This window comes from Vidua macroura, chromosome 2 (assembly GCF_024509145.1).
Source record: "Vidua macroura isolate BioBank_ID:100142 chromosome 2, ASM2450914v1, whole genome shotgun sequence".
Classification (NCBI taxonomy): Eukaryota; Metazoa; Chordata; class Aves; order Passeriformes; family Viduidae; genus Vidua; species Vidua macroura.
Window position 1 is genome coordinate 75569711 of NC_071572.1, and position 23350 is coordinate 75593060.

General features: G+C 43.0%; 1 protein-coding gene across 3 annotated transcripts in view; it reads right to left on the reverse strand.

Moving 5' to 3' along the window:
• Nucleotides 1-16273, reverse strand: part of LOC128804372 (alpha-2-macroglobulin-like) — a 37152-nt gene extending 20879 nt beyond the window's left edge. For all 3 annotated transcript variants that reach the window (XM_053972065.1, XM_053972064.1, XM_053972063.1), the window contains exons 1-13: nt 16123-16273; nt 11901-12084; nt 11047-11203; nt 10432-10484; nt 9717-9737; nt 6685-6853; nt 4701-4785; nt 3863-3986; nt 3018-3132; nt 2773-2882; nt 2206-2367; nt 1713-1940; nt 362-425 (exon numbers count right to left, since the gene is read on the reverse strand). In XM_053972065.1, the coding sequence (XP_053828040.1) occupies nt 362-425; nt 1713-1940; nt 2206-2367; nt 2773-2882; nt 3018-3132; nt 3863-3986; nt 4701-4785; nt 6685-6853; nt 9717-9737; nt 10432-10484; nt 11047-11203; nt 11901-12084; nt 16123-16211 (1561 nt within the window). In that variant the 5' untranslated portion in view covers nt 16212-16273. The remainder of the gene's footprint in view (nt 1-361; nt 426-1712; nt 1941-2205; nt 2368-2772; nt 2883-3017; nt 3133-3862; nt 3987-4700; nt 4786-6684; nt 6854-9716; nt 9738-10431; nt 10485-11046; nt 11204-11900; nt 12085-16122) is intronic.
• Nucleotides 16274-23350: the final 7077 nt, after the last annotated feature.

Below are 23350 nucleotides of genomic sequence, written 5' to 3' on the forward strand. Positions count from 1 at the left end.
GACACATTTTTCCTACTTGTTGTACAAGTGATTCTCACAACAGTGGTAAGCATCCACAATCAGAATAGGGTAGAGTGGCCATCAGAAAGTGCTGTTTTTAGGAAATGGCTAAAACGTTATACTTATTTTTGGTTGAATTTTCTAACATTTTATCATTAAAAAGTAGCACCTTTTAGAACTCAGAGAAAACAAAACTTACCAAAGCCACTTCATCTAAAAAGACGTAATTTTGAAAATTCAAACATTACATGCAAAGTTTGAATGAAACGTTAAATTCAGTGTTTGAATTTAAGTAATTTATCTATATCCCCCCTGCCCCAAATTACCATCAGAAATGCTAAAAAGGCATAGATCTGCTCACCATCTCCAGGATTCACAGTCAGATCATGGGTGTCAGCTAATACGATTTGTCCCTTGGCCATCACCTGTAACAGAGAAATCTTCCTGGAATTGTTGTTCCCAGTGTTGAAAGGAAAAGGAATGTTCACTGGGTTAATTGTAAGAGTGTGAGCAACACCAAGAAGATGCTAAACAAGTGCCAGGCTGGAATTTACTGGGTCTCTGGAGACAAAAATATTTGTTCCCAGGAGGATCATGCTTTTGTACATATTACATATATAGATCAGGTTCAAATGCATTTTGCCTCTAACCACACGTAACTCTTGGAGTCATCTGCACATTTCTAACGATTTGGAACAGACTGGAGGTCAGAAAGTTTCCTCATTCTGCTCTCAGTTGCATCATGAAACAGTATGAAGAAAAATTTCACCAGGATTAGTTTTATACATGCACAAAGTTGGGACAGAAGACCACAGGATGCAAAGAATAAGAGCTTGAACAAGCTACCTGGAGTCAGGCAGTAAGCAGTAGCCTAAATGCTTCCTGTAATTCCCTCATTTCTAAAAGAAGATTCCTTTTGCACAGTCAAAAATGTTTTTTATTCAGTTACTTTTGATATGGAATATTTATTCCATAACACTATATTTGAATTTCAAGATGTGGGATCCACATCTGTAAAAATGGAAATTCTTTTACTGTTTGTTTACCCGCTGTATGTACATAATTAAAATCACTTTTCCCAGGCAACTGGGATAAACATGTATCTTGTCCTTCCATGAATTTTTAGAAGTCTTGAAAATAAGCACATAGACATCTCTAGCATAGGTTTCTATTTCTTTTTTTGCATATCAGCCTAAGTCCCCTGATGTTCTGTGCAATCCACCGGAACTGTAGTGTCTGTTCCACTGATATTTTTATTGTTCTCCAAAGCCACTCTCATCTTCTCTGCTACTGTCATTAAATGGGATAACCAGAAAAACAAATTTAAGGAGAAAGACATTCTATTTGGATATTCATTTGAATCTTCCTGTTCTCCCAAGAGAGACTGACATGTCATTGTTTGGTCACAGTTCAATTAGTTTCTCTTTTCTGATCCCCAAAATGAACAAATTCATCGTTCTTAATGCCAGAATGTTACAGTCTGTTCCAATTACTGTGGTCTCCCAAAATTCTGCACATAGAAGACAGAGAAAAGAGAAAGATTAGCGGAGCTTATTTAGATTGCAGTGTTGCAGGCCACGCTTTCCATTTCAAATGCTCTCCATCATTACTGGCCATCTAGCAGTGCTCTGGTTGCTCATCATGGAACATAGCTAGAGGTTACACAGTACTTTCTGTGACTGTAGATCAAAGTAACCCCAAATAGGTCTTACCAAATAATAAATGACAATTTTCTTCTGCTCCCCTATGGCCTCTGGTGTGAAGATATAGTGCACCTGGACCTCTGTTGAGGAGCCACAACTTAATGTCCCGGGCTTTGGCTCAATTTTGAGGAAGCTCTTACTGAGGGAGTAAGAGCGAGTTACTCTGCGCGTGGTATGCTCGTAGGACGGTGTCATCCAGTCGCTGTCATAACAGTTTAGTTCAGGTTTATGATCTGCCTGAGAAGGAAAAACAAAAGTTTCATAGCCAAACAAAATCAGCTATAAAGTCACATAAAAGTCCACAGAAAAAATTTGGATATGTTCTATATTTCACATTCTTAGGAGATTGTGGATAACATGCAGAGAAGACACAGAGAAGTGAGGTGACCCACCAAGAAACTTGCCTTACTTTCCAATTGGCAGAAAAGACTGATAACCCATGGACAGACATTTCTCCTGTTGAAGAGAAAGACAGAGGCCTACCCCTGTCTCTGCCACTCACTCGGATTTCCAGGGAGAGTTCTGTGAAGCTGGTGGTGTCTATGGAAAACCAGGATTGTCCTTGCTCATCTGTAGTGTAATTCCCTCTGTATTTGTTTCCACCCACAGTAATCGTGATGGTTTCATTGGCAAGTGGAGTATCAGTACCATCGACCAGCTTCACCTAACAAAGCAATAACAAACTTCAGGTTTTAGACTAGCAACAGAAAACAATTCCCAAGTAATACATCCTCTTCCCTCTTTTCCTACTTGCCAGCAGAATATTTTTTGATAGAGAAGAACAAAGGAAAAAGATGTGGAAATGCGTGAGGCATGCCCTGAATTGTCTGAGGGAACAACTGAGAAAATTCTCAGCAAAACAAACCAGTCAGCCTATGGAAATGATCTATTAGGATCCTAAGTTTCTCAGTAGTTTTAAATCCCCCGGCCAGCTTCATTTGGGAGATCCACCATGTATCAGCTGCCTCTTGAACCATGTAACCCACACACCCACTACTCCATCTGATGGGATTGTGCACGTGTGTGTTTGCTGTGCCACTCATTGCCCATGGTCTCAGAAGTTCCCTACCGTCCCAAAGAGTGGGATCCCTGGTTTGTACACGTAGTCCAACAGGTCAAAGTGGATTTTGCTCATGGTGGATGTGATACCACAGGAGCCTGTTCCAGTCATCTCTATTCCTGAGACAGAGCACAGTAAAGAGGGATTATTAATGAATTTCTAGTCATGTTACTCCACCTTCCACATGTTTGCCTTCCACATGTTTGCTCCTGTTATGGCCTGCCATCATTTTGCCTTCTTCATGTCCTACATACCTGTGCCATCTTCTGTGATCTTGCCTTGTACCTCAATGCTCATCTCATATCCCTTGCGTAGGAGCTGAAACACCTTGGTCCTCACCACACCAGAAACACACCCACGAGCATCTGCCTAAGTGAGCAATTGGAGAGAAAATCGGAATTCTGTGAACAAAGTTTGTGCATTGAGGAATGAGAATAGATAGCCCAAAACCAACATGCTTAACTTCTGTTCATGAAATTCCAGAATTTCTGCAAGGGTTGTCTCCAAAACCAGAACTTGTGTTCACCCTGTTTCCTAGTGTTTCGTCCACATATTTTCTGTGTTCCATGTGGTACCTGACACGCAGTTTTCCAAGGGCCACACTGGTTTCCTTGTTAATTCCCTCCTGCCTTAGATTTGATTTTCTTCCTGCTTCTTCCATTGTCTTCTCTCTTTATCTTGTTGCTCTTTCTCCTGTACTTGACCCATATACAATACCACCTTATCTTTGTTCCTTGTTCTCTATACAGCCTTCTTGTTTTCTCCTCATCTTTGCTCCTTGCTCACAGTCAGTCCCTCTCACAGTTAAAAAATTCCTTCAAAGATTCTTTTCTCAGTTTGTGGAACAATAGCAAAGACCTCATGGCTGGCAGCTGGTGGTTTGTCACTAGTTTCAATGGGGTCAGGCTTTCATCATCAGTTCTGTTTCCAGTTTAATGATCTTTCTGTTAAGAATGCCTTCCTCTGAGATTCTCTGCTTTTCCCTGGAGAGAATGCTATCTCTGATGCCCTACTATCTCCAAACATATTTGATCTTTCTTGAGACAACATTGCCCATTAACCTTCAGAAAAAACACTACATTTTGATCTTGGGACTCACCCGCCTAGTGAATTCTTCACACACAGATTCTGCTTCCTTTCCATAACAACTTGAAGCAGACTGGGAAAATTTCCGGCATACTTGGACATTCACCAAGCCAGGAACAGGCTTCCCATAGGTGTACCTAATCACAGTGTGTTAAACAATGTATCAGATAGGGAGACAATCAGTCACAGTCACCCTCAGACACATCTCCTTAAAGACCTCTGTGGATGATTTCCTAATACTTCTTAAAGGATGACTAATCTGACATTTTAATAATTTCCATCACTTCCATAGTGAGATTCTTCCATCATCCGTGGAAGATACATTCACCCTGTTCTAGGCGGTACATCTCTGCAGAAAAGGTTGACTTCAGAAAATTATTTCAGCCAGGAGCATTTGTGTATTACAATCTGCTCAGGGTTCACTGAAGAAATAGAAAGGCAACCAGGTAATCAGAAGGAGCGATTTATGAGAGAGTTAAAAATGAGAACACTGGGTTAGCATCACCAATTTAAATGATGTCTGATCTGACATCTTGGAGTATTTGAGGGTTCAGTATTGGCAGAGAAGCTCTAACTAAAGAAGTGTAAAGACAGAAAGAGAAAATGTGAAATAAACTGGGAAGAGGAAGATGCAGATTTGTTTGACATAATCTTTTAAGGAACACAGGGAAGACCCTTCACTTTGACTGTTCAGGTCAAGCAACACATGTTCAGGACTGACAGAATGAAATAAGTGTTCACTATATGCCTGGAAAAAGTTTAAAAACCTTCCCGAGCACTTCTTTTGGTCCTCAGCAAAAAGGCAGAGTGAAGGATAAGCAAGAGAGATTTACTGGAGCTCTGTGACTCACAGACCACAGACAGACACTGGAAGCTCGTTGTCCTTAATAGTGATCATCTCTGGAACCTTCACCAGGACCTCAAACCTGGGCAGCACTATATGGAAGAGAGAAAGTCTGGTGTGAGAAGAGTGAATAGGAGCTGTGTACTACACAGCAACCTAAGCATAGAGCAGGATCATCTTCATATGAACCTCTCTGTGGTCTTCAGTATAGACCTCTACCCCTTCCATAGGTTTTCTCAGCCTTCACCACTGTTTGGGTTCAAAGGTAATTAAGGAAGTTTGTAGTCCTTACCTTGCCTTATTGGCAGCACAGGCTTACGTGGCACCAGACAGCTGAGCAGATCCCTCACCTGTGTCCATTCACAAGGACACACTGATCCTGTGTGATGTCTTCACAATGCATAATTTGCAGGTGGGACTTGGAGCAGCACATTCCACCTTTGTAGTTTACCACCTTAAATTACCACCTTTGTAATTTACCACATTGAAATGCTCCAAATCATTGATTCTCTTGGCTGATTCTTATTGTTCTGGAGATCCAGAGTTGCTCCTAAGCTCACTAAGATGATATCACTGTGGGATATTGTCCTACATACCCAGAGAGTTCAAGTGAATCTAGCCACAGACTCTCAGATCTATATTTTCAAGTGGAAAAGGCAGCATTAGAGCTCAATATAAAGGGGCACAAGTAAAATACATATTTTGTTCCTGAGCATTATGTTACATCCCTCTTCCCATATTGCATCCTACAGCCCTACATCTCCAACTCCTCATGCCCAGGACTGGACTGAAGCATGTAATGTCCTGCTTCCAGGTGGTGCAGCTGAGGGTTTCTTCACAGTGCAAGGAAATAACAGCAGAGTGGGTGCACATCCACAAAATGGAAAATAACCCTGGGTTATACAGTTTAGACATAAATTTGCCTCTAAGATGGGAGGCAAGGCTCAGTGTTTCAACCCCAGGGTGCATTTCCTCAAAAGACGGTAAGAGAAATAGCAATGGGAGAGACTCATAAGAAAAAGACTAAAGGACAAAGGAAAGAAAAATCAGTTTAGGAAGAGGCTAACAAAGGGACATAACATCTTTGATTTTGGGGCATTCAGAATAGTCTTTGTGGGACGAGGAACAGGCCATCTGTCACCATGGCAGGTTGAAGCCTATAGCCTGGTTTGTGGTCAAATTATTTACCATGTCTGACACGAAGCCAAATAAGCCATCTCCCATGGACTTCAATGGCAATCTATGAGCTGCATATTCCAGAAACAGCAGGTCCTGATCAATGGATCTGCTGTTTCTGGAATAAACATCTGGTCTTCATGCAGAGTCAGTGAAGAGCCTGGGAGTGTGAAGCACTGGCCAATCAGCCTTCTCAAATGTGCACTACAGTCAGAATACACATCTACGATCACCCAAGAAGCTTTGTTAGAGAGCTGAGGGTTAAAAGGCTCCCTGCAGCAGCATATTTCTCCTTACTCAGTCTCTCCTAGCAGTCTCTTTGTAACATTCATGGATTGTTTTCAATCACAAGTTTTCTACCAAACATGTTTTCTAAGCTTTCACAGAAACAAGGAAGAGCAAAAATAGAGAGGACTACAAATGGAGAAAGAGACCTTATGCAGATGATGAGAGAAGCAAAATAGAGCCACCAAAATATTGTCACCTCTTATGTTCATATCTAGTGCTGCTTGCAACAAGCTGCTGGACAGGAATCAACTGAGACAAAGCCAGCTGAAATTGATGCCACAAGCCATACACAGGAATTCTGGCATGTCTTGTGCTCCCCAGAGCCCTTTGAGCAAATACAAGCTTGAGCAGGTTGCAGAGATGCCATAAATTCAGCAACCACTTCTGATACTTAGTGCTTTCTGGCTCAGTCCCTATGAACCCCATTGCCTGCTATATTCCATCCCTCCCTTCTCCATGTTGTTCCCAGGAAATTCCAAATTGAGTGGTCACAGTAAAAGGCATTACTGCCAAATTCCTCTCCTTACCAAATTCCTCCACACTGAAGGAGTGCTCCACATGGGATGAGAAGCTCTTCTGCACAACTATTTTGTAGAAGCCTTGGATGGGATCCGAGGTGAGGGGGAAGGAGAGCTGTGTAAAGCCTGTTTCTAGTTCCACCCCTTGCCACTGGTACACACGGTTCCTCTGGGGATCCTGCAGGTGAGGGTAACAGTGTCACAAGACAGTACAGGAGAGTGCCAGGGACAGAGCAGTGCAGTGCCCAGTGCATGCACATCCCAGCTGGGAAATACCTATCTATTTATTTAACAATCTGTAATTATTTAACAATCTGTGAGGTTCTGAAAGTACTTACCTGCCAATTCTGCATAACTTGCATGCAAGAAAACTTTTAAACACTTTTGTGTTGTCTCCCCCTCAGCTGTACCTACAAAGGATGGGGCCAAGAAGCTAGGCAAAACAGTCTGGCAGGGTAACAGAAGGGAACAGAATTGATATCAGAAGTAAGTGAAGCACATGGAGAAAAGGGGGAAGATTCAGCTTCTTTGACTGGCCATACAGCATGCAAAAGTTTTGGTTTACCCCTGTCTGGAATGAAGACTGCTGAAGTACCAGTATACAATCTGCTGAGGAATCAGACACATGACTTATCTATGGGACTGAGAAATGTACATGTATAAGAGTCCTAAGCTAGTGGTCAGGTGGGGGAGTGGTGACAGGAACAGAGGAAAGTATACTTCCACATATAGGCATCCAGCTGATCCTCCCTTGTATCTCCATGCTCCTAATGCTGGAGCTGAAGTCTCACCACTACAACATTTGTGTATTGCTCATTATTAACTGACCATCAATAACTAACCCTCTCAGCCCCAAATTTCTTGTAGAAGTCACTGAAATAGCACAGTGGTTCTGCGTAGTTTAATGCATCCTTGTACCTTGGCTGTCACCAAAAGTTTATTTACTCTAGATAGGTGTGTGACTCAAGGTATGTGACTATGTGCATTTACTTCACTGAGATATTATTTCAGGGCTTAGGGAAAATGGAGATGTGAATGATATTCTCCCAGTTGGAGGTCATCAGTCAGGGGGCAGAAGAGGGGGCCGTGTTCCCAAGAAGACACCTGGGAGGGTGGCACAGTCAGTAAAATGCTTCCCATGGCTCTGACCAAATCCTCTTCATCATCATGTTTCAACCCTGCTGAAAAGCTCACCTCTTATTGTGAGGGTCACCACTGAGCTTCCTTGGAAAAGGAATTCAAGAAAATGTTCACAGTAAATGTTTACATTTCAAGCTGGGCTTGTGAACTTGTTGAACATTCCTGTGATGTACCTATAGGGAAGGCCTGAAAACCAGTTTGTTTTCTTCTTCAGAAAGGTGTTCTATTTTTTAAAAAATTCCATAAGCAATAGGTCAGGATAATAGTTCAGAAGTAGCAGACTCATACAAACTTCTGCCTTTGTGCTTCACTAAGATAAATTAGTGACATCCAGGGTGTGGATTGATGGACATTTATTTCCTTAGAAGTGCTAATGCTTAGGCTGTCACCTTTCTTCACTCCTGCCACTCTTTCCTTTGGTCCAGTCCAAATTTCATGTAATCATGTGCTAAACTGTACTGACAGATCTGATCTGGCTGAAGAAAGTACTCTAGAGTAAACCAGTGAATTTTCTGCCACAGGAGTTGCCCACTCTACAAGAATGCCTTGTAAAATCCAAACTGTAAAATCCAAACAAAGGGCAGTACTGGGCTGAGAAGGAGCATTGAGGAAGGGAGAAGGGATGGTGAGGATGAAGGACAAGGCCTACATAAGCTGGCTTAAACAGCATGGACAAACACCACACTTTACAGGCTAGAGCTGAAAACACAGATGGCCTTCCTGGGATTTAAAAGTGAAGGCTTTCATGGCATTGACACATACATACAAAGGTTATGAAATTATTCAGCTTATTAGGCAAAGACATATTTCTGGAGGTGTATGTCTGCAGAAGATGTATTTGTTCTTGCTCCTTTCATTAAATTCCTGTAGTCAGTAAAGTATCATCTCACTGAAAGGGAAGGGACTCCATGAGACATCTCTAGCACAAGGTAGCTCTGAGATGCTCCCTTGGCCTGCGAATCCACCTGACCTCCCACTGTCTTACTCTTCTTTCTCCAATATTCACAGATCATCAGTGGCCCACCAGCTCTGCAGCTCTTTTTTGGAAGTTGTTGATGGGAAGGGAGAATGACAGCACTCTGAAAAGAGTATACAAAAAAGCAGCACAGCCTGGTTTTGGCCTACCTTATGCCTCCTCTGTTGTGATGACTCTCCAGCTCTAGACAGAGATGGTGCAGAATGGAGACAGCAACCCCACACAGCAAGGAACAGTAAAAGGACTGACTACACAGGACTCATTAATCATGTAAACCAAAATAAATTTTGTGCACACTAATTTCAGGGTCTGTCTATGTCATCATAAATTTTTTCAAAAGAAGATATCCCAAATAATTTTGTAAATTTTGGGTTCTCATCTGAAAAAGTGAGAGTTTGAATTATTGAAACATCCTTCCTATTAACTTTTGCCTGCCACTGAAGTTAAACCATAAACAAACAAACAAACAAACAAACAAATGAAAAAAAAACTAAAAACAAACAAACAGACAAAAAGAACATGCTTGGGAGGACAAGGGATATCTACTTACCTAATTTTGTTTCTTGGTTTTGGTAGCTTATTTAACACTGGTCTCTAATTTCAACCACACTTGGCAGATAGAAACACTTAGTTCTGACTGGAAGAGGAATAAGCCATTTTGATGACCTCTAGCCAAGTGTAGTTCTGTTCACAGCATGGCTTGTAATGGTTAATTAGTTTTCTCCTACAGCTCATTCTGTGATCAAAGAACCATTATTGGAACTTATTTTGATGCTCAGCTACTCAGCTTTCCTTCAACCAAAGAGAAAGGGTCACATGCCTGTGATTTTTCCCTTGCACCTCAGCCTGAAAACACCACTGCTGGGGACTGGTTGCTCTGTGCCTGCACATTCTTCTGCAAATAATAATGTAGTTATCCACTCACCTGAATGTAGACAAAGGGAAACTGTGGGGAAAGAGCAAAAGAAAATCAATGTTAGAACTATTAATCACAGGGAAGTAATTTCCAGATTTAGACTGAAGGGCAGAAGAACAAACTTCTTAGAAGTTCTTTGGGTTGTTCCCTTTCTGTACTTGCTCTTTTTCCTTGGTTCTTGATGGCTAAAGGAATCTTTTCTATACTATGTTAGGGCCCTGACCTTTTGTCTTACCACTGTATGAAGATGTGATGAAGTACAAGTTTTCAAAGAACTTGTCTGCACGAGGAACTGATTGTCAAATAAAATAAAAGGTGGGCTTGCACCCCTGACCAGTTCCATAAAACTGAGTTCTTGTCATGCTGCTCTCTAAGTGTGGGATTTCACCCACTGCCAGAAACAACTGCACACTTGTCACTACCAATGGAAACTTGTCCCACACATTTTTTTCAGTAATGACAGCCCTGCCCACATGCTTAGCCACATACATTGATTTGCAAATCTGGTTTTAAACATTTATATGCTTCTGAAAAGGAGGATTTTTTTTCAGCCATTAGAGACAGGTGGAATGTGTCCTAGGATAGAATATGGAACAGGAAAAGCATGGTGTGAGAGAGTATCATATGCTTTAAAGGCTGTCTTCAGTGGTTCTGGATGATGACAACAATGGTGTTAATTTAAGAATTAAATCTCCTGGCTAACAACAAGGAATTGAGGCTCTACCTTCTCATTCAGCGGGTAGAAGTCTTTGTCCAGAGAGACGATCCGAAACTGAACTGAAGAGTGTCACAGAAAAAAAGGAAATTCCACTGTTAAATTTGTAGCTATCACCAGGAAATGACAATGTTTCAATAATTTATTACTCAGATTTATTGCATGGATCAACAGGCTCTGAATTGAGATCTCTAAGTAATAGAAACAATTACTTCAGGCTCTTTCTCTTGCAGACAGTGAGGGGCAGATAAATTTAGAAGGATAATCAGGTCTTGGCTGAATTGAATTATCTCTTGGGAGTGCTTGTCCTGCTTTGTTGATTCTGGTGCAGCCAAGGGAGACTATGCTTTGCAGTCATCCCAGTTTTGTGCCTCTACTTGAGTAAAATGAATTGGAGCCTGTGCCTACATCTGGCTGAGATGCTGTGCCTGGAGAATGAAGATTAGGAATGATGAAAGTGCCATGAACTAGACCTCAGCTGACAGAAATAAGATTTACTGAGTACCTTAGATCCTCCCCCTGATGAAGAAACCTGAAAACTTTAATATAAGTATGGCACCTCTGTAGAATGGAGCCCGTAAGATTTTTTGCTGTCAGAGTCAATACCAGCCCAATTCCTGGTACCTGTCTGTCCGGGCTTGTAGATGGGTTTGTCTGTCTGGACGAAGACCAAGCTTTCAGAATTCTTGACCAGCACTGACTTGCGGCTCTTGAACTGCAGTGTGTCCCCTGTCACCATCACCGTGAGAAACGCCACTGATGTGCTATTGGATTTTGGAAGCTAAGGAGGAGGAAGAGGATAAATGCTTTACTGATTCACCCCATTGCACTGAGTGTTGAAGGAAGAAGTGCTAGCTGGGTCAGAAAGTTCCCTAAAGGGACAAAAAGACTCAGTGCAGGGAGCAAGAAAAAAACTGTTACCTTCCATCATTTATATACTTTTCTTAGATAAATACTGAACCTGATCTTATTCCATCACATAATTTATCAAAAAAGAAAATTAACCTAGATTCATTAATTAGGGTATGGAATCTGTTGCTTTCATTACTCACCAACCAGCCTTCTGCAGTAAAAAATTGGGAATAAGCTCCAGAAGCAGCCATATGACTTCATGGACCTCACTGTCTTTAACAATCCCCCAGCTTCTAAAGTTTTCACTCCACGCTGATATTTTTCATTTCAGGCTTACACATATCAAACAAACATGGGACACATTCTGTCAGTCAAAGTTCCAAAAGACTTCTCTTAACATGTGCATGCAGAGAAGTATCATGTGGGACACAGAATTTGATAATGGGGGAAAATTAGTCCTCGTAAGATTACCACTGTCAGTTATCCACATTGAATTAATTTTTTGTTTGACTTAGCTTAGGGGTCTCTGATTGTAGTGTGTCTTATTTCCCATTTCTGGATTGTTTGGATCTACTATGCCACATCAATAAAGACAAGAGAGCATCCCACAAGGATGAGATACTCACAGAGAAAGGGATGCAGGTGAACACATCTTTCTCTGACACCACATCATCAATCAAGCTCCTGTTCTCCCCATGGTACTCGAGTGTGGCACTCAGCGTCACAGACTCGTTCAGGTAGGTCAGCTGAACGCAGATTTTCTCATGAGAATTTGTGTGTATCAGAAAGGGCACCAGCACCATGTACTGCCTGTGAAGAGAGGGAAGCAAGAAAGATCGGAAATGTGAAACAGTTTTAAGGCAACAGTATTAAGTGAAGGGAAATTAACAAATCAGCATGCCTAATCCATTGCCATGCCTGTGAATTGCAGTGCATATAACATGAGCATTCATTTTATTTTGGGTTTATACATATTAAATGGTCTAGCTAATTAGCCTAAAAGCAGGAAAATGCTTGCAGTAGAAGGAACAATTTCTATGCTAATAGAGAGCACTTTACAAAGGATGTTTTGTTTGGCTTCACAGCAGGGAGTAAGGATGGTTTGAAAAGTTTCAGCCTGTTAATTGAATTTTGTATATCCCACAATCTCCTTTTGAGAGTCAAAGGCATTAGCTAAAAACAGTTGAGGAAAAAACCCACCCACTTGTCTGGCTGCTCCAGTCTTTGCCTATCCAGGTTTCCAAATCCTTCACTTGCTGAGCAAAGATGTGAATGCTTGCACTTTGGGACCTTATTAAGACAAGCATACAAAGGATTTTGGGGTGTAGTGTTTTATTGCAACTCAAGTGTACTTGCATCTTCAAAGACCTTTTGACAAAGGTCCCTCACAGAGGACCCTTAAACTAAGCTGCCATTCAATAAAAGGGATCATTTTACTAATAAATCAAATTATTAATTCTGTCCTGGATTAATTGGTTGAAAGATAGGACAGAAGGGGTAGGAACTAGTGAAAACCTCCAGAGTTTGTTGAGACCCCTGTTCTTCAGTACGTACCTAAGTGATCTCAGAGTACAATTTTCTCATAATTGTGCAGGATAAGGAAATTCTAAAAATTGACTTAGATATTTGTGGAAAAGATTTTTTGTATGATAGAACTGAGTAACCAAACTAGCAAATGAACTGTTCATAAAAGGAAAATAATAAGTGAGCTCCTACCACTCAGACTTGACCACTGGTGGTCAGCCTTGGAAAATTCTCCATCAGTAATAAGTAAAAAACAGACTGTCTGGAAGTGTTCAGAAAGGAATAGAGGAAAAATACAGATACGTCCATCCAGAGCTACATTTTTGCCTGGGCTCTGAGGTTTCTGGGGAGTCCTAAAGCTGTTGTGGAGGCAGTGGGTTCCAGGCAGTACCTGCATTTCCTTCACCATGAGGCATCACATTGATGAAATGTAGCAAGGAGCCTGCTGGCAACTCTGCTCAGCCATGCTGCTGCAGAAGCTGTGAAAGGAGGGAACTCCAGCCTCCCAGAGAGTGAGTTACAACTTGTGACTCTGCTTTCTCCAGCATTTCCTTTCTTCCACAACCTTCTTACCACAGCTTCAGCCCATGCTACTTCCCTAATGCCATTCCCCCATTCCCCCTGTCCCCTGTCAGTGGCACTGGCAACGTGACAATAACTTCCAGTCTAAAGAAAGGACACCATGACCTAGTTTGTGGGGAATTTGGCCTCATTTCTCTTCCTCTTCACTGTTCTGCTGAAATTTTGGCCAACTTGCAGAACTTCCCCTTAGGCTGGCTTCCCTGCCTTTGAAACAAAGATATAAACCATGCTGTTTATAGACTTTTCTTTAGGTGTTTTGGGATGTGTTGTTTACAAGAGACAGATGAATTAAATTACCTTGAGAGTTTTAAGCAACTGTGGTCACAAGCCCCATGTATAGACATTCCAGGACAAAAAGCATCTGGATTGACAAAAGAGACCTCAGCATGCAATGAGATATTCTGACAAGAGAGGCAATGACTCTGACAGAGACATGCATCAAGGAGGAATAGGAGACCCTAGAGATGGTGGCTGAGGCAAAAATGGTGAGTTTGTCTATGCAGGGAAGGTAATACTGTAGCTTAAGGTGCAATAATGTCTGTCTGTGTATTGACTCTCAGCTGCTTACTGGAACAAGCACCCAGCCAAAGAAGGCAGCTAACTTCATCAGCCCAAATCCATACTTGCCAGTTCAAATGTTATTATGGCCTCACACTTATGACCAAATGCACAATACTCCCAAGCATTGTCCACTGCACTGTAAAACAGCTTACATGCACAACCAGAGTAGGAGAACAATACCTTTGGCTGCATCCTTCCAAAATCATAGAAGTTTTGGTTACAAAAGACCTCTGGATGTCTCAAACCCACCTTCCCTCCTGGAACAGGACTTTTGCAAAGGACACCACAGATGAAGTTTCTACCATCTATCTGGGTCACCTGTTCCAGTGCTGCACTAACCTGATGAATATGTTTTTTTGTACTATGTAATCTGAGCCTTGATTGTGTCTCCTGTCCAGCTGGTCACATCTGAAACAGAAATAGCAGTAGCTATTTCTGCTCAAAGAAATGATACCCCTATTTGCATAGGATACAGTAAGTAAGTCTTGGTTGGAAGTTTAATTTTTGTCTTCAGTTCAAGGGTTGCTTCCTTTCTGCATCGTATACAGCATCTAATCTATCCTGCACCCACAGCAAAACCACTACCCTTATGCTACCTAGCAGTTCACTGCTCAGAACTGCCTCCCTACTGGGCTCCTGTCTTCATTCTAGGGACCCCAAACCCCCCCCCACTTTCTCCCACCTCTCAGCCTTTCTTTGTTCTTCCCTCCCAGAACAGGGTTCAGTTAAGGGACAAAAAGCAGCCTACAAGAAAGATGGAGAGAGGCTATTGCCAAGGGACAGGACAAGGGGGAAAGGATTCAAACTGAAAGAGAGTAGGTTTAGATTAGATATTAGGGAGAACATTTCTTCACAGTGGGGGTGGTGAGGCACTGTCAGAGATTGCCCAGACAAGCTGTGGCTTCCCTAATCTGAAGTGTTTAAAGCCAGGTTGAATGGAACTCTGAGCAGCCTGGTCTAGAGAAAGGTGTCCCTGTCCATGGCAGGGGGTTTGGAACTGAGTGATCTTTAAGGTCCCTTCCAGCCCAGGCCATTCTATGATTCTGTGTTGCCCATAGGTCTGAGCAGCATGGTTTCATTCCCTTTCCCCCTGATATTGGGCAAGAATGAACTAGGATTACTTAATTACTTAGTTACATCAGATTACTGTAGGGGGACGAGAGAGCTCTGCCTGACCCCAAAGGAGACTTGCTTGGCTGATCTACCCCAGAAGCACCCAAACAGGGCAGACAACTGAGGGACTGATGGCGTGAGTCAAAGGTCCTTCAGTTGCAACTTTATCTCTGACCACACAGCAAATGGCAGCAGTAGTGCTGCACCTTCTGCCAGCGCTGTGGCAGTGCTCCTGGGCATGAAATCTCTGCAGCAAGCATTATTGGACCCGTGTTGGTGAGAGCTGCGCCTCTGTCAGCACTGCAAGAGGAACGGCAGCCAAGGTCTGAAGAGGGAGGCTGCTCCCACCCAGACAAGAGGCTTCAGAGCAACACTGCCTGGTGGGCAAGGCGGGGGTGGGCATGCCAAACTCCAGCCTGCCTGTGCCATGCCGGGCTGCCGCTCTCCCCGGGCCGTCGGCAGAGCTCAAGTTGCAGCCATGCTGCTGGGCTGCACAGCCCTGGCGCGGGTGTCCAGGGAGAGCGCTGGCACCAGCCTCTGTGCCGGAGGAAGAGAATCTAGGTCACAGATCCTCTCTGAGAACAAGTACATCTGAGGCTGCCAAGGGAAACAAACTGGCAGGAGAAAGGGGAACAAACTGCCTTGAAAGCAACAGGAGAATGGGGAGAAGTAACTCAGTGATTGAAACAAGGACACTCTGGGAAAGGTAAGCACCTGGATCCCGGCATCATGCCCTCAACATCCCAGGCCCTGAGAGGTTTCTAGGCAGAAACATAGCTGGGCAAAGATGTTGTGAGGATCCAGGTTTGGACTATCAGGCAGCTGCAGGGCAGTACTGTGGGCACTGTGGGCAGAGATTGGGGGGGGAGTGGAAGAAGGCCACTGGCAGAGATAGTGGTGGGAAGGGGTCCCAGGGCTGAACATCCAGGGGATTACAGGATGGGAGTGGGGAGCACTGTCAGAGCTGTGCAGGAAACTCAGGGCTTGGTTATTAGTGGGAAGAAAATTGCAGGAAAAAGGGAGAACTTAGACCTCCCTCCCCTCCCCCCCTCTGCACGTGTAGCTTACGGTTCTGTGTTGAGAGGAGTATTTCCAGGAAGGAAGAAGAGAAGAAGGAGGAAGATATTTGGTTTGCTGGGCAGCTTGTCCTTCCCCATGGTGCAGAGCAGGTCGTGCTGAGCCAAGCAGTGCTGCTGTTTTCCTGCACCTTGTAATTCTCCTCCACTCCCTGCTCTGTCAGCCTCTTTATAACTGCTCTCTGCAAACAGCCCAGGGGCTGGAGGAGATAAGGGCTGGGGGCCAGGGCCCATCCGGAAACAGGGAGACGCAGCAAGGAGGAGCTGGAACAGAGGGACAGTGTTTGGCCAGAGACTCTGCAAGTGGGGGAAGGGTATTTATTTGGGTAATGCTTATATTAGAAATCTTTGAATTATTCATACCCTGTTTCCCTTAACCCATCCACAGCTGGGGATGTGAACTGTTTTCAGCACATGGTAATATTTGCTGTGGGCAGCATCCAATCACAGCAATCTGATTTAAATTTCCACAATATTTCCTTACAATTCCTCTTCATCAGCACTTTAAAATATATTGTTTTGAGTTGGAATGACTGACACAGAAGATGGAATTAATAAGTTAATACAGGTCATCATGAATATTGATAAATTCCAGTCACAGCATACCTCGTTCTGCAAAGTTTCCTCCAAGCCTTACAGTCCTCACTGCTTTGCCTGGCAAAGATGACACAAAAATTTGATGTGTCCTACACCTCCAAGTTTATGACCACTATAGAAAACACATTTTCCCTTGAAAACAAAGATATTGATCTGTGTAATTTTACTAACTTTAACCCAGTTCTGGTAGAGTTTCCTCTGATTTATTTTCAGTTTCTATTTTTTAGCTTTGTAGGTAACTGCCAATTGTCCAAAAACAGAGTGGCTTGCTGCTGACTGCAATTGCCGGAAGAAAAGGTATCTGTGGTTGGGTGTAAATACTCTCTGTACTATCACAGCAGTAGTATATGTGGGAATCCTTGTCTGCTCCAGAACCCTTAAACAGTTTTGGCACCTCTGCCACCAAAGGTAAATAATCCCAAGAAAGACACTTGTTTCTCTAGTATGATCCTGTTCAGTCTCCTCAAGGACTGTAGCACAATGCTCGACCCTCAAGGCCAAAGCCAAGCAATAAAGTGAACTTTAACCTTTGGCTTTGAAGAACAGGCATTTGTGAAAAGAAAAAGCTGTGGAAACATTTCTTGAAGACACTGGTATCATGCCTAAGGTGGTCCATGCACTTTCACCTAAGAACTCCTGTTGGAGACCAGCAGCTCTAGCAAAGGAATGTCTCTCCTTAATGCCTACATCAGCCTTGTGTGGTGACAAGTGGGAAAAAACCCACTGTAAAACCCAAGACTTATATGAACAGCTCCAGTAAACAAATTGTATTAGCTGTTCAGCTAAAGGCAGAAAAATACTACAGAAGAAAAAAAACAACATTGGTATTGTTATTTTAAAGGAAATCCAAATTATGATATTAGTTTTCCCAGCCTGAGAAAAAGCAAAAGCAAACAAACCCAAAGCAATTTATTTCATATGACAAAAAAGTATGACAGGAAAAAGTATTTAGATAAATCAATAGGAATAATAGCAACACCCAAAGACATAAAAAGGGGTTTCTCATTGTATAGGAGACAAAATGCTTCACAGACCACAGTGAAAGGAAGGTCACCTATCAAAAAACCTCAGACAATATCAACATTTTGCAAATTGCACCAAGCAGGAACAGGAAGATACACAAGGAAATAAAATACCATAAAATGGCTTCACCAGCTAAACTTCAAATGAAACTGGAAATGTCAGAATGAATAAAGATTATCCACTTTAGTTGCTTGTTGAATAATTTAACCTGAGAGAAGGGCCTGACAGCAGATGAACTGCCTTTCCCACATGTGGACAGCTGGGCTGTCAAATATAACTTATATTTCTGAGGTGTCATATGAACAAATGACTAAATTCAGGCATGGCAAAACCATCAATGAATTATTTTCATTTTAATACAGTTTGTAGATTAAATTGCAAACCAGATTGGTAGCTGAATTTTATAAATGGTCCTGTAACCATATTTTGCGTGATGTGAGGCGGCCATCTGTAGGGTAAGCCGTATACAAGGTATTTAGAGGTTTTCTGTCTTTCTCAGCTATGTTATAACAAACAAACTTGGTCTTGCCTTAGAAGAAATTTATACAGTGTGCTGTAAAAAAAGGCTATAAAAAGGGTTGTTTACCCTCAGGCATGAGAAATCCACAGTGTGTCTGTTTGATACAGTACACAGCACACACACAGTAGGATAAATTGTTGAAATCCCATTATAAAATCCATCTAAGGTAACTAGTGAACGATATCTAATAATTTTAAAATGTGTAAACAGGAAACTGCTCGCATGTTAGCAGATATTATTGGATATTCCAGAGAATTGAAGATAATCCCTGATGCAGTAACAAATGACAAGCTATTTTAATTTATGCTTTTGTACTACTCAGAATTTTGCCAAGGAGAGGGGTAGAAAAAGCCAAATATTTACAAATGTGTCTCTGACCAGCACTCAGGACAATCAACTATGCTTTTTTTGAGTCATATGACTCTTCAGATACAATTTTACCATATAAAAAGATATATTAAATGCATATAGACTTTCTGTTTTCTTTGGCTGTTAAATTATTGTCTGGACTACCTCTCTCCTCAGGTACAGGCATCTTGTGAAGGAGCTTCTGCTAGCCCTGAGGTTATGTTCAAGTCAGGTTGAACAGTATTGGAGCTAGGCTTTCCTCAGAGGTGCACAATGGCAGGAGCAAAGGCAATGGGCCATGCCTCATACAGGGAAATGATGAGCACATGGAAGGAAAAAGTGTTTCTCCCAAGGGCTATGTAACAACAGAATAGGCACCCACAGGTGCCATGAGACATCCATCCCCAGAGACCATCCACACTTCATAGCACAAGGCCATGAGCAGAAGTGCCAGTGTAGAAAAAAAACCTGATACTCATAGTGTGTAGGCATTCCAGAGATTTCTCCATTTAGATTTAAAGTTCACTAGCTATAAAGCAGTAAAATTACGAATCACTGCCTCCCTCTGGCAGGCTGCTTGAAGAAGACAGCAGAAGGCTGTGCCAATGCCACCTCCCTGTACCCATGCTGTACCCCCGTGGTGTAACACCCACCTGCTGCAGACGTGTGCAGGGGCTCTCGCTCCTCTCCTGTCTCCCAGAGCCTTCTTGTGAGAGCTGAGGCGGCCAAGGGGAAGGGCTTTGTGCTTAGCTCTGTTCCTGCCTTGCTGGGTAACATGATGCAAGGCCATCGGGCTCTCTCTGTGCTACAGCTGAGCCAGATGTTTGATACCCAAGACATGAGTCTTTTCCCAGTGCAGACAGGAGCTGGGGCTCAGCTGGTGTGTTTGTCCAGGATTTTTGAGAGAGAGGATGCTATAGGAAAGCCAAACAAGAAAGTCCTAGTGGAGCATAAGGAAAGGAAATCAGATATTGTCATATTTAATCCTTTCCCCTGCACCTCTGCTTTGTTCTGTTCCAACTTGTTAGGCAGGGCAGAGCTGACATTTCAGTCAGAGGAAGTGTGTGAGCCATGACAGTGTAACACAGCTGGAGAATACACCATTTATTAGGAGCCTTTTTAACACAGTGTCCTGCTACAGAGCCTGTCTTGGGAACTGGGCAAGACCTCTACTAAGCAGCCATAGGCTCTGAAGAGAGAGCCAGCTGTGCATCCCACAGTCAATGCACAGGACTTCCCAGATGTGCTTTACTTTGGCACACACCTTGAGGACACACCTTGCTTTGACAGCAAGACAGCAAGGGGAACTAGTGATACCTAGAGCTTATCACTTCTAGACAAGTGAAGTATAAAACATCTGGCACAGTTATGCAATTGCTTCCAGTAATAACCCAGCCTTAACCTCCCTATGGGCAGTGAGTCAAAGGGTAGGAGGCTGAAAAAATGTGTGAGGTTAGCACTTTAGCAGCATGCACAGTGTCATAGCCAGTGGTGATTTTTATTCCCTTCACTTTGACTGCCTTGTTCATATGTACTCTCTCTTCCCTTTCAAACAGGACTTTTTAAGTCTCCCAGCTGCCAGGTTATATACACACAGCGTGACAACATGGAGTCCAGAAGCCCTGCTGAAATTATGTTCTTAAGGGAGATCCTGGTTTGCCCAGCAGGAGCAGTAGTGTGCCAGAAAGGAGACCAGTGTGCTGAGCTGCAGGAGTATCAGAAAGGGGAAGAGTGAGACATTCCCTTGAAGGAGGCTATTAGATCCTGTATTCAATATAATGCCTTGCTTTTAGGATTTTCTTGACCCTCAAAAGGTCACCTTTTACAAGGTCAAGCAGAAAGAAGCTTTCTCTTGCTGTGAGCTACAGAATTAGCTTACACTGTGTTGCTTTTCCACTTGGAAAATCCTTGAGGAAACTTTTCAGTGTGCTCTGAAGAAAAAAAAATTCAAATGTATGAGTGATGTTCCTCAGGAAGCCATTCTCTGACACTTGGTGTTTCACAGTCATTGGTGCCAGAGATGTGACCACGCTTCTGTGTCACCTGGCTGATGAATCAGATGGTGGGGGTCACTTCAGTGAAGACAAAGCCCTACCTCCCTAATTGTCCACCAGGCACAAATGAACACAACAAAGAAATAATCAGAGAACAAGGCTGAGTTGTTTCCTCAGAGCAATTTGACATCGTCATTTGTTGGCTGAAGGGTCTTCTGACACATTTCTGGTCTTCTCTGATCATTGAATTGGTTGGTCATTACTCACACTCCATATTTGACACAGGTGCTGGCTGAGAAGAAGACCTGAACAGCTAAATCATACAGGTGGGGTCGTGCTGTGCCATTGTCTAATAGCTTGGCACTATTACCTGTGACAGTGCAGGGGTCACAGAGGATTTGAGTCAAAAGAGGGAGCAACCAAACTCCCTGGGCTGAGGATTCCTTTGTCTGACCCTAGCTAAGCATTCAAGGGGCCTAAGCAAGAGAATGCTTCTACACTAGAGCTTATTTTTTCTGGAGAGACCCATTTTTTTCCCCTAGATTTTGCATCCTGCTGCCTGCACTATGGATGACACTCATCTTCTACTGTAAAAACATTTATGTTCACTTTTCAAAGCGGGTATGGTCATTGTAGGTCTTCTTCTTAACTAGGCCATAACATCAGCCTTTTGCAGATCCTTGAGTGTGGACTCCACATGAGCAGCAAATCAATTCCCACAGCACAATTAAACTGTACAAAGAATTACTTAACACAAAAGGGAAGTAAGCTTGACAGAGCATTTCAGTCAAAGACACTATGATATGATTATACTTAGTTAACTCTTTTTTATTAATAAGAATTGCATTTCAGAACAGCTTTTAATGTACTTCTAGCAGAGCTGTGCATGGGCCCATAGGACACCCAGAAGCTTCAGAACAGGTACAAGGACACTGGCAGACACCCACAGTGAAGCTGGGAGCTTCCCATTTATTGGAGTGTTGCTGACTCAGTCCAATATCCTGCACAACAATTTCAGCTTTTTTAAACTGAGATGTGCAATACCAAGCACAGTAAGCCAGTGCATGTGCCTTTGAGTTGGCAGCAGTATGGTACCTCGTAGCAGCTCTTGGACAAGTGAGCCTGATTTTATCACATTTGGACAACATGGTTTGCTTAGTCTGTATGTCTAAAAAATTCTGCCTTCTGAGGCCTGGAACACTCCCCAGGTCCCTGGCACTTCAGGATTATCAGATGACAGAGGAAGAAATGACATTCAGTCTGGTGGGTGTCCCTGGCTTGTTCAGCCCACAGCTAATATAGTTGCTCCAGTTTCAGGTGTGTGGCACAAAACCTAGAGCTGAAGCACGATGCCAAGGTTCCAGACATCTTGAAGGTGTTGGAATGTGTTTTAAAAATATTGCTGTTCCCTGTGGGATTGGAAGCCAGGGAGAGCTGAAACACAACGCCAAGGTTCCAGACATCTTGAATATGTTGGAATGTGTTTTAAAAATATTGCTGTTCCCTGTGGGAGTGGAAGCCAGGGAGACATGATCTAGATATAAAACTCTGGAGGGAGAGTGTGAGCATGGGATATTTATTAGATCTGAATGCAACCAGCAATTATCTGTTTGAGTTGAAGGATAAAATTGGGTAACAAACATTACATTTTCAGCATGCAAAGGAAGATATTGCAGTGGGAAATGAGCATTGCATGTTTTAATAGTCAGGTTTGGCCTAGCAGGAAGATAAGATTTCAAAAGTATGATAAAAATGCACTTTATTATTTTTTTCCAGGACCTTGTTTCTTCCCAGGAAACTGTGTTCGGCAGAACAGAATAGCATATTTGGCCAGACCTGAGGGGATTTTTATGAGTTCCATGTGAGATGCTGAAACCTTAACTTAATTGGCCTTACGTTCCTCAGGAAGATATACACCCTGTATCCACATCCACTCAGTCTGTTCTCCTTTTCAACCTTGTTGCTCTAACTATTGATTTCTCTTGCTTTAGTCTAGCCTGATGCTCATGTAAATCAAGTCAGTTCCTACAATCTGGCCTTTGTCAGGAATGCAAAATTCACAGCCTTTCTTTTTTTCCTCCTTTTTCTCCTACTGCCAGTGATGTTTTAATTTTGGAATTATGCACGGAGATCAGAAATGTACCCAAAGCTATTTCATGTCCCACAGATTCTTCATCTGTGGAATTTAAGAAAGTGGTTTTTAATAACATCAATATCATGCATATCCCACATGGCAAGCCCTGTGGAGTTCTAAAACGCAAATTGTTTAGTGCACGTTGAAAAAAAAAAAAAGTTTTGGGGAGAGGAATACCCTGTGTTGACCTGATGATTAATTTTCACCGGGAAAAAAATGCAAGTCCGCACTCAGCTATTAGTAAATCTCCTGTGGAATGGATCCTGCCGAAACACATCCTAGCCCTCGGCACCTGAGCAGTTTGCACTTAAATTCCTGCTGGGGCCCCGGCGCGGTGGGTCCCGTTATCCCCCTGGCTCCACGCCTGGTGCCCGCCTCGCTCCATCCCCACTCCCGGGATGCGGCGGAGCGGAGCGAGGGCGCCGGCGAGCGGGGACCCGCGGCACTGGGAGCCCTGCGGGATGGGCGAGGGCTGCAGCGCCACTGCTGCTCCCGGGAGAGAGGAGCAGCATCCGTGTTTCTTTCCCCAGCCCTCCCGATGCTGCTCTGCTAGTGTGTTAGTGTTTGCAGTAAACCACCACGACTCCAAGCGTGACAAAGTAGG